Here is an 11,863-nt window from a genome sequence, read left to right on the forward strand (position 1 = left end):
TGATTTTGAAAAACTTGTCAAAACTAAAAAAAACCCCCCCCCCCCCCCCAAGGTTCTATTTTATCCAATTCCATTTTTAAGGTGACTTGAAAATATCAAAATATTCTCTTAGATAGTGAAAGTTTTTCTTCTTCACCAATTAAGGTGTTATAACAAAAGGTTTTATGCTTCACTAGTCTGTGCTTGAAGTCAACCCTTTAAGAGCTCTTTAAAAAAACCCAATTGGAGTTTACCAAAATACTTATCAAGACCATTATCTATAAACTGCTTTGTATTTTATACGTTGTATTTATATTGCAAACATGTATTTGTATTTCTGTCAACACAGCTTTAAAATCAATTTTGTCCCTGTTTGGCCACATTGTTCTAGTTGCCTATTTTGAAGTTGATGCATGGAGCAAGAAAATATTACCATAACAGCCTGGCAACAAATATTTTAGAGAATCTGGGGTTCAGAAATCAGTCTGTTCTGTGGATAGAGGGGAGGAGGTGAAGGGAAGGGGGGGAAGCAGTACAGTTTCCTAGCCTGAATAATAGCAAAATGTTAACTTAAAATTTAAGAATAAAGATTCTTAATCACAGCAATGCCTGAGTTAAGAACATGACGCTTCCAAAAGCTATCAAATGATTGATGATCGAACAATAAAGTAAATAATTAAATATTTATTTTCATGAGAGACTTCAGTTTGTCAGGGTTCATGCATTCTTTGATCATTACCACAGAATCAGTAACTTTGTGAAATTGTGCTCCAGAAAACTGAGCTTTATCCTTCAAAGTGGCAAAGGACACCTTAGAAGTGTGAAGAGTATAGTTTTCTCTTTTGGTATACAGACTGGCAGTAGTAGTTGAAGTAGTACTTTCTTTTAAATGAGTTTTCTGATAACTGACTAATGAGTTATTATGGTCTTAACTATTTCAGTGCTCACCCTTGCCTTGTTAGTAGAACAACATAAAATTAGACAACTGGCACCACTCAAGTAATTAAAAAAAAGCCATGTTTTGGTTTCAAATGGACAATAGGGAAGTCCTCTGATGCAAGAGAAATTTTTGCTCCTTTAATTCTGCTGCAGCTGGTGGTGGAACCAAGCCATGTTCATCCTCTACTAACATAGTGTCCATTAAATATACATTAAACCACAGGATAGTACAGCATAGCTTGGAGCCATCCTATGGTTGTTCTTAAATCTTAATTGGAGTCAGAACTAGAAAAGTTTGACTCTGACTGCTAGAAGGTTAAATTCTCTTGCACCAATCAGCTCAGTCATGGGAGAAGATCCAGCACAATGAGTTTATCTCTCAATCCCTCTCTAAATGCCACAAAAGATAATATATTAAAAAAGCAAAAACTGCCTGACAATTTTCACTGTGCAGCTATATATAGCCAGTATAAAAACATAGCTATACCTTGTCCATATGTTGAATGTGAGGACACCAAGTATTAATTTAATATCAAATAAGGGAAGGCACAGTACTGGTTTATTAATTTTTACATTTAGTTTAAATATCTTCAGTTTTTAAAACACAGAACTGCAACAGAATTCACTCTCTCGTACAGCCTGCTGTGGAAACCTCCCTGTAGAAAGCAAGTCTAGCTGGCTGCAGAATATGGAGGACATTGACCACTCCACTCACAAACTTAGAGTAAGGAAACCGTACTTGTGAGAAACAAAGTGTTTGTATTGTCCCTACACCTCACTGGCTGGAGGAACTGAACAGCGGTGCTGATTTGTATGTGTGCTTCCACTTTTTAAGAATGGACATAGCAGTGGCAAGGGGATCACTTCTATATTTGTTGCAGAAAGTTTTGTACAAAGGAGTAGTTAGAATAAATAGGATGAAGGCTAAGCAACCCATATGGTTGCACACCAGCATCCTGACTGAAAATGACTATATTTAGCATCCTTTGTTTCAGTTTAAATTATAATCCAACAGGGAGCAGTAGGAGAGAAAATGCTTAATTTTCACCATTCCTAAAAGTATACTCATTTTGACTATTAATCTAACTAATCAGCAGGTGAAAAAAATCCCTCAAATCTTTTGGATTTGCTGGGCCTATGTACGTAACTGAAGTGGGATGCGGTAATCTCTTCCAAAGAGATGGGTTTTTTGTAGGATGCCCATTACATACTGTTCTTTCAGATTTGTTGTTAGTCAAACAAGAAAATATTTCATTTATAAATACTTTGGATTGTTGTACTACTTAGTTTTAAGCACTGTTTTTTGTGGGTTTGGGTTTTTTTTAATCGGTTGATGTATTTAGGCTCTTGCCCAAGTCATCTTTTCATGTTTAACTTATTTTTGATGTTGCAGGTTGTGGAATTGCTGCTAGCTCGAGGGGCAAATAAAGAGCACAGGAATGTTTCTGATTACACACCTCTAAGTCTCGCTGCTTCTGGTGGTTATGTGAACATAATCAAAATCCTACTAAATGCTGGGGCAGAAATAAATTCCAGGCAAGTTCCCTTTTCCCCGATTCATAGGTTGGTTCTTACTAAATTTACAAAGAAAAGAGAGAGAGAAAAATCATATTTGATGACTGAAGTACATAAATCCCATTATTCTTAAACCATTGAATCATGATACACGATTTAGAGGAATGCCGAGTCTTACCAGTGGTGATAGTCTTTATCTAGGTCTAGAGTTAGAACAGCTTGACTCAGCCTTTAGAACATTAATACCATTTTTATTCCCCATTGTATTGTTCTATCAAATGGTACATAAGAAAATTGATGTTTTTGTTGGCTACTCTGAACATTCAAAAGGCAATTCTCTCTGCAGAATGTTGCTAAATTGTGGTTACTTATTAGTGTCAGACCTAATTTCTGTTTGCAAACATTGTTCCAAAATGAGTGTCTGACACTGAGCAAAGGAGACAAATTGGATAACCTTTTAATGCTAGATGGAGAGTTGTATACAATTGAAAATGTTTCTGTTGAACATGTTAATCATTCTTTCTTTACATCCTTACTCTGCAGTCTCAGCTTTTGGGCTTCCAGACAGCCAGTCATTCTCTCCTGTACTGAAACATTATTAAAGTAGATCTTCAGTTTGTTTGTGGTTTCGGAGGAGCCAGCCCTGCCCTTCAGTAACAAAGTAATGGGTGACCCAGCTAGGTTTTTTTTTTTTTTTGCCTTCCTGCATTTGCTGGATGGCAGCTTCAGACCTCTCTGCAGCAGAGGAGAAATTGAAACCATAACTATAAACAAGGCTTCTCAGTCCAACCCCAGAGACTTGGGTTTGTGCTGCTAGGGGAGGGCCTTAAAGAGAAGGGGCCCTTTGTCCAAGCTCTCAGTGTAACCCCTGCTCGCCTTTTTCAAGTGCAGTATGAACGGACAGTCAGGCAGTGCCTATAATGCCTGCTACTCCTGCTTATATTCATGGAGTACAACAGGGCATCCAGATATAGATTTGACTTTTCTGCAGCTAGGCATGGGCTGCTGTGTAAGTAGGTGTATTTGTGGAGTTTCTTTATGCAATACAGCTGAGGTTTCCAACTCAAATCAGTTGGAGGGTAGCATTTCCTTTTCAGGTACCACAGACCCCACTTCTGACTCTTGCGCTGGCAGCCCCAGTGGCACCATGGGCAGAACTCTGCCACAGTGGTAGGGCTTCCTGTGGTAGCAGCCAGTACTTGGACTTTGCAGGGACTGTCGTACAGTGTGTGTGTGCATGCACATCTGCTTAAGTGGAATCTCAGGAGGCAAGATTAGCTCTGTCCTCATGGGAAACCTAAGGCTCTGGCTGCTGGGTGTGTGGGGGGAATTTTGCCTGCAATGCTGCTGAGGCTTCCAGCACCCTTGCTCAGGCTGTTGTGGCAGGGCTTCTTGTGGGTGGCATTCTTGTGGATGGCACCCTAATGAGGGACTGGGTACTAACAGCGAGTGCATTGTGGGCAGAAGCTTTGCCACCACAGCCAGAGCCCTGGTTCTAGATGTGCTGATAAGACTTTATATAGCAGCAGCACTTGCCCTGGTACTTGTTGGGGGGGTGGGCGGCCAGAGCAATAATCCATGAGCTGAATGACTGCAGACCAGATCATCCTGGCTTGTGGAGCCGTGTTTGACGCCCCTGAATTAGAAAAGGACCTGTTGCAGGAGATCCCTCTGGGACAGGGTTTGCATCTTCCCTCTTTTGGTCACAAGGTGCAGCACAACCACTGACTAAATGATGTAGGTCTCAAGAACCTCCAGAGAGGCTTTTTTAAACCTGTTTTAGTAAAGCGAAGGGTGTGCGGCAAGTCCAGCACTATGTTTTTGGACCTGTTCTTGCAGCAAATGACTCTAGACCAGTTTTCCTGCTTTATTGGCTGCTTCAGAAGTGTAGGCAGAACAAGGAGAGTTTTGAGTGAGTACAGCAGGGATGTCCAACCTTTTTGAATGTGAGGCCGGATCACTACCTTTTTATCATCCAGTGGGCCGGCAGGAGCGGGCAGTCGTGCAGCCTGTCCAGTCCAGCCATGGCCTGGGGGCGCAGGGGTCAAGGGGCGCCGCCTGACCCCGCCATGTCCTCCCTGACACCTGGGCAGCCTCAAGGATGCTCCCACACCTGCGCACCTGGGCTCAGCAGCCAGGGGGACACGCGCAGACCTTACAGGGGGTGCAGGACATGCAGGGCCACCCCCCCTGCTCCCTCTCCCCTCGGGCAGCCTGAGCCCAACTGGCAGGGCTCCCTCCCTCCCTGGGGCCCACAACTCATCACCCCCAGTGCGATGTCTGCAGGGGCGGGGGGATGCAGGGAGGCAGGAGCAGTGCCAGCTTCCCACCCCAACAGCCGCAGCAGCAGCGGCAGCAGCATCTCCCACGGGCCCAGCCGCAGCATCCCTCCCGACCCAGCATCTGTGCCCACCTGCCCACTGCACCGCAACCTGCTCCAGCCAGTGGGGACCGGCCCAGGGTGGGGCCGGCATGCAAATGAGGAAGGGGTGGGGCTAGGAAGAGATGCTGTGAAATGAGGGGGGAGGGGAGGGGAGGAGCCACACCGCATCGGCAATGTCAAGCTGACACGGTGCGTGTGGGAACCTTGTCCCTTCCCCAGTCCTTCAGCAGCCATTAGGAAGCTGCTGAAGGGCTGGAGGAGGGACAAGGGGTAGGAACAAAAGTAAACACTGTTTACTTTTGTTTCCCATCACAACGCTGTGGGCCACAGAAAACAGGTTGGTGGGCTCCATGTTGGACAAGCTTGCAGTACAGTGTAGAAAAGATGAGACTTACCCCACCTTTTTTCACAGTGTCCATGGAAGGTTTTCCAGAGACTGACCTGGGCCCTTTTCCCTTTGTTTGCCAAATCACTTGCAAAGTGTAGGACATTTTACAGGTGGTAGAAACCTCTTAGGCAAATGAAATAATTAATTCAGAGAGTGATCCTAGGGGGCCTGTGGTCATCTTCCAATACATTCTTAGTTCTCCAAATTGAGCACATACTTCAGGAGAAATGTGTTGCAAATTTCAGTTGTACATCAGTAACAATGAGAGTTAATATTGTGATACCATATTCCTCTTGGGCATGCAAATTGATATTTTAATACTTACCTAGCATGTCCATTTTCATATGAGAGATTTAGAAGAAGTTTCCATTTTTCCATAACTTTTTTTTCCCCTCTTTCTCAGAATGGTAATAAAACAAAGGTTATTTTTGTGACTTGTTGAGGCATGCTACAGCTTTTGGGTTAGCTGAGGTATTGCAGAGCATTAAGGTAATACCAATTCTTGAGTTAGTATTGAAACATATTTTGTATTGGTCTGGCTGCAAAGGCAGTTATTCTATATTTGTGAAGGTTATTTTAAACAGACTGACTCTGAGGGGGTGGGTCACACCCCTTCTTGTCAATAAATGATAGGTCAGATGCTGTCTCCAGTGTCAGAAATCCACTTTAACAGTTCCTTGAATAATGAGATTTCATAGACAGAAAACTTTCAGGTTAGTAGGGCTACATTTTTCAATTTTGACCTTCCTGTTTGTTAGCTGTAGTAGGTTCAGAATTATCCCTTGCAATTTGGTTTCTTTTTAAACTGTACATTTTTCATTTGTGGCTGAAAGAACTTCTTGATTTTTAATCCTTCAGATTAAAGGACTGAGCAGAATGGCTAGCTTTTTTTAAAAGTGGTATCCTTATAAGAAAATCAACTGTCAGAATCATTCTTATAAACGACACCATTAGTATTAAAGAAGAACCTCCATTTATAAATCTTTCTAAGCTTGAATAATTTTTATTTTGGGAATTTTCCTTTTTGACATAACTCTTCTCATGTTCTTGTCATATACGATAATCACAGTGAATGTTTTTTCCTCACTTTTTTTCAGAACTGGTAGCAAATTGGGTATTTCTCCTTTGATGTTGGCAGCTATGAATGGGCACACTGCTGCTGTTAAGTTGTTGTTGGACATGGGCTCTGACATTAATGCCCAGATAGAGACCAATAGGAACACAGCACTGACTTTGGCCTGCTTCCAAGGAAGAACTGAAGTAGTTAGCCTACTGCTTGATAGAAAAGCTAATGTTGAGCATAGAGCTAAGGTAAGGGTCCAGAGATTAGTCTTGCACCTAAAACTTATCTTAGAAAATTCTTAGTCCTGTGTTTTATGTTCCACTGTTTTCCATGTGTTAACTGCCTGCTTACAGAACATTTTGCATGTGACTACTGAAAGTGTGGAAGAGGATGTGTGTTTAATAGATCTTTTTAAAAGAAAAGTAATACCCTTTGTTTGTTTGTTTGTTTGTTTTAAAGGCAGTGTCCTGTACACATGCGTGATATAGGCATATACACAATATAAAAGTAATGGATTTTAAGTTTTGGGATTTAATTTAATCTTCAGATGATTAAAAGCAGTAAGAAAAATAAATATGTGATCATTTTAAGATCATTCAAACTGTAGACTTTCTGGTTTTTTCTTTAATAAGAAAACTTGCCTAACTTGCATATCCAGAAAGAATAGGGTAGAATCCTGGGGGGTGTAGACACGCTTGCATTTAGAGCTGTTTCAAAAAGGGAGCACTACATGAAGCAGTGTTAAAGTTAGAGTGCTTTTGCTACATTTGACATCTGTTGCCCTTTTGAAATGTTTAGCTTTTGAAGGAGGTCCCTATGTACATGTATCTATACCAGTGGTCACCAACCAGTGGATCTCAATCCACCAATAGATCTTGGAGCCTCTTGTGGTAGATCTGTTAGCCTCTTGGAGTTGATCCAAGGCTGGGGTGGGGGCCTGAATGCCCATGTGCATTCACGTGTGTGCCCCAGTCTAGCAGGTTAGTCCATGGGGGAGGGAAGGGGTAAGGGCTAGATTAAGGACCCCTGCGGTAAGGGACAGTACTGCAGAGGTAGGACCAGAGGCAAGTTGTGTGGGCCCCTGGCCGGGTGGGACTTACCTGCTGAGGAGGCATGTCCCCAAATAATTCTTTCTTCCTCTGCCTCTATCTGCCTCCCCCCCACACACACACTTTTCTCCCTACAGACTTGGGTTGGGGGGAGCGCATGGTAGATCTTGAGTTGCTTTTAAATGCCAAAGGTGATCTTCTCTGAAAGGTTGGAGACCACTGATCTTAAGTTTGCATTAGACCCATCCCCTGGGTGGTGTGGGGTGGAGATGCTTCTCTGACAAGCTGACTAGACTACAAATCAAATGACATATCATGGCATCCTTGGCTGCTGGACCTGAAATGAATTTGTTGTCCAAGGAATGTTGGATGATTGTAGTCGGATCAGATTCCCCTGTTCCCTGGACTACTTAAATAGAAGCTATAGATTAAGAGTTAAACTAAAAAAAAATATGCTTCTATGCCAACTGTTTGGCTTGAAGGGGAAAAAGCCAAGACAAATGTGCCCATCTTCCCAAAAGAGTACATTGCAGATGTTCCTGCACTGAGGGCTCTGTATGGGAACAGGAAACACTATTTACATGAGCTCTGCAGCAGCACATTCCCTCTTTTCTACCTGCTAACCACTAATTGCACTGGTGTGAAAAGCCTAATATTGTAATGAGTTGGTAGGAAGCTTCTAGTCCCTCCGATGCTGCAGAGCACTAGGACAAAGACTTAAGATATAACTATGACATCTTCATCATTTGGACTCAAAACCTGCAATTTCTGATTGAGTTCCATCAGAAATTCAGCAATCACCATCCCTCCATTCGACTATCTCTTGAATATTCCAGTACCACCATCTCCTTTTTAGACACGGTGATTAGCATCCATAATGGCAAAATACAGACCTTGTTATACAAGAAACCCACAGACCAACATACATATATGCACAGAACCAGCAATTGTCCTAAACGCACCAAAAAAGCTGTGATATACAGCCAAGCCCTCAGATACCACCGAATTTGCACTTAGGAGAACCCAGGATTGCCACTTCACCAATCTTAAAAAGGTTTTCACCCAACAAGGACGCTCCTCCAGAAAGATCGTAAGTTTGAAAGAGCCATCCAGATACCGCGTGAAGAATTGCTGCAGTACAGAAGAAACCCCCATGGATCGCACACTACTGGTTATGACATATCACCCCTCCCTCGAACCCATACGGAAAATCCTCAAACAGTTGCAACCCATACAAGAAAGAGACCCTATTCTTAAAGAGACCTTCCCAGAGCCACCCATCTTAGCCTTCAAACAAGCACCGAACCTCGCTAGCCTTATCACCAGAAGCAAACTTCCTCAGGCCCAGAACACACCAAGTGGATCCAAACCATGCTATGACAAGAAATGCAAAACCTGCCAACACATCACCACCGCCACAATTACTAGACCCCACAACAGAGCCATCAGCATTCCCGGATCTTACAGCTGCACCTCCAGAAATGTAATATATCTCATCCAGTGCACCAAATGCCCTGATGGAAAATACATAGGAGAGACCAAACAACAACGGCGCACCAGAATGAATGCACACTGGAAATCTATCAAAGACAAGAATACCCAATTACCTGTGGGGGCACATTTCTCACAAGAAAACTACTCTTTCTCCAGTCTCTCAGTCCTGATGCTCAAAGGAAGCGTACAAAACACTTCTCAGAGATGAGCCTACAAACTCCACTTCATCAACCTCCTGGATACTAAAAATTATGGACTAAATATAGACATTGGATTTATGATGTATTATAACCTGCCTGACATCTGACTCCCCAGGTACCTTTCCACTGTCCACCCACCTTCTCCCTGTCACCCAGCCTGTCTCTCATTCATTGACTCTTCAGTCTACATCTTCACTGACTGCCTATCTTACATGCATACTAGCCCAGCCTCTGGCTTTTTTATTTTTCATTCCGTCCAGAAAGAGCACACACCAACTGCTGAAACTTCCTCAGCCTGACAAAGGGTTTTTAAACCTGAAAGCTTGCTTAAAAAATATTTTTTCCAACTATTTAAGTTGGTCTAATAAAAGATATCAGATTCAGCCAAAGAACCTTGGCTTGGAAAAAAATGTTCCCACCCCCACCCTGAGGACTTTTTTGTTTTTTTCTGAAAAATTAATTTTTTTGAAAAATTAAAAAAAAAACAACTTCTGAAATATTTTCTTTTAGAATGATGAATAAAATGTTTAAGACAAGGTGTTCATATATTACTATCCTTTACTCCTCAAAAATCATTTCTAATAACTATGTAATAGGAAGACTTTTATGTAAAACTATCTACAGTATCAGATCATTACAATTCCTGTACACCGAGGACAAGCAGTACAGTACAATTCTCAAATGCAAGAGCAAGATGCATTTCTGCCCCCAGGGGGCCCTGCCATTTTCACAAGAGAAGGAAGAAGGATTCAGTGCCTTCTTTGCTTGTGGACTTCCTCTATAGTTGACTTTGGATCTGCTCCTGTCATCCTGACTCGGCCTCAAAGGACTGAGAGTGGACACTGGCAACAGCATCCAGTCATTCCTGTAGAGTTTAGAAACAAGGAGTTTATTGCTCTGCTTGCTCAAAAGCCTCAGGAGAGGAGACAGAGCAAGTCTAAAGGTTTTGGAGTTAGGAGGAACCTGCCGCCTCCTGGCCGTCTGGCCTTGAGATCCACAGAAGTATAGAAGCAGCACAAAGGAGCTGAAAAAGTATACTTCTTTACTGAAAGGTAAGAGTTTAAATTTCTCTGAATTCAGTATATTAAACTATATTTTAGCTGCATTAGTATATTTTCATAACCTATGTAATTCATAATTGAATTCCTACTAATCTGATGTTTTGTGACAAATCACACAACCTTAGCAGTGAGGTGAGGGCCTGCAGGACAGGGAAGCTGTTCATAGTTAACTCTGAAAAGGCCTCTCCTCCATCCATTACTAAATTTGTACATGCTGTAGCTTAGTGTTTATATATGCAAGCTAGCCATTAAATTACATTTTTCTTTTTTCTCCCTCAGCAAAATGGTGCGACCAGCTTCTAGCATATGGAAGCATTTCCACACTGCAAGTTATTTTAAGAAAAAATGTGATTTGCAAATATTGTCAAATGAAATATGCATTTCCAAATGCTTCTAGGATGACCAAACACATCCTTGTATGTAAGAAGTGTCCTGCAGACATTAAAAAATCCTTCATGGGTATAAGTGAGGAGGAGGGTAGGTCATGATGATGAAAGTGCAAGTAACTCCTTCCACATTCTCAATCCAGAAGTCCTGCTGCTGCTGCTACTATAACATCAGCATCACAAAGGGTTGCCCAATCAGCATCCTCAAGTAACAAAATATTGCAACCTACTATATACAAAAGACTCTTGATAGCTTAATTTGTAGACAAGATGGCACCTAAAGTTTAGGGAAAAATTGACCAAGCTCTTGCAAGAGCAGTATATTTTTCTGGGACACCATTGTCAGTGACTGAAAATGCATACCAGCAGGAAGCTTTTAAATTACTAAGACCATCATACCGTTTGTCCAGCAGACATTCTTTGAGCAAGCCTCTCTTAGAGTTGGAATATGAATGTGTAATGCAATCTGTGCAAAGAAAAATCAACAAAGCACTGTGTCTTGCAGTACTTACAGATGGATGGGCAAATGTGTGGGGAGAAGGAATCATACACTTTGTGATAACAACACCTCAACCAGTTTTTTACAGAACCATTGAAACAGGAGAGAACAGACATACTGCAGAGTATATCAGTAATAAAATATGTGAAGTTCTACAGAAGACTGGGAGTGGTAAAGTATTTGCTTTGCTGACTGACAATGCAAGTAACATGAAAGCAGCATGGGAGATCATAATGGATAAATATCCATATATTACTGCAATAGGATGTGCATCCCATGGGCTAAACTTGCTTCTTAATGACATCATGAAGTTGGACACTCTGCAAAAGATCTACAGAAGAGCCAAAGAAGTTATAAAACATGGAAGAACTACTCATATTGTAGCTGCAGTCTTTAAGAAGAAGCAAGAAGGGAAGAATGCAAAGAATCAAATAGCGACACTCAAACTCTGTAGTTATACTAGATGGGGTGGAGTGGTGATCTCATTTGGAAGTTTACTAAAAAACAAAGAAGATCTTCAAGACACAGCAATAATTGAGGATCTTAAAGTACCCAGAAGTATAAGGAACAATGTACTTCATGAGGATGTCTTCTGGGTTCAGCTGCAGAAATCCCTGAAGATAGGGCTGTGTGAAGCTTTGGGTGCTGATTTGATTCGGAGGCTGAATCTCCGAATCCAAGTCAAATGAGGGGACCAATTTAAAGGTCTGAATAGATTCAAAGCTCTCTGAATCTTCAGAAAAGATTTGGAGAGTTTTGATGATTCAGGCAGTCCCTGGTGGCTGCAGTAGGGAGCAGCAGCCACTCTGAGCCTGCGTGGGGAAGGTGGGGCTGGGGGAGGGACCATGGGGGGACCCCTGCCAGCCCTCCTGACCCCCTCTTTACTCCCCCAGCCCCCCGCCCCATA

At 42.2% G+C, this 11,863-nt stretch overlaps 1 protein-coding gene and 1 long non-coding RNA gene across 5 annotated transcripts in view; one reads left to right on the forward strand and one right to left on the reverse strand.

Annotated features, from left to right (window-relative positions):
• Positions 1-11,863, forward strand: part of ANKRD17 (ankyrin repeat domain 17) — a 200,020-nt gene that overhangs the window by 141,570 nt on the left and 46,587 nt on the right. For all 4 annotated transcript variants that reach the window (XM_019516757.1, XM_019516758.1, XM_019516760.1 and 1 more), the window contains 2 exons: positions 2,312-2,454; positions 6,302-6,515. In XM_019516757.1, the coding sequence (XP_019372302.1) occupies positions 2,312-2,454; positions 6,302-6,515 (357 nt within the window). The remainder of the gene's footprint in view (positions 1-2,311; positions 2,455-6,301; positions 6,516-11,863) is intronic.
• The window catches only part of LOC109297141, a 2,297-nt gene continuing 1,477 nt past the window's right edge, over positions 11,044-11,863 (reverse strand). The window contains exon 2 of the long non-coding RNA XR_002097219.1: positions 11,044-11,570. This is a non-coding gene — a long non-coding RNA (uncharacterized LOC109297141). The remainder of the gene's footprint in view (positions 11,571-11,863) is intronic.

Source organism: Gavialis gangeticus, unplaced genomic scaffold (genome assembly GCF_001723915.1).
Source record: "Gavialis gangeticus isolate Ggan-Ray unplaced genomic scaffold, GavGan_comp1, whole genome shotgun sequence".
Classification (NCBI taxonomy): domain Eukaryota; kingdom Metazoa; phylum Chordata; order Crocodylia; family Gavialidae; genus Gavialis; species Gavialis gangeticus.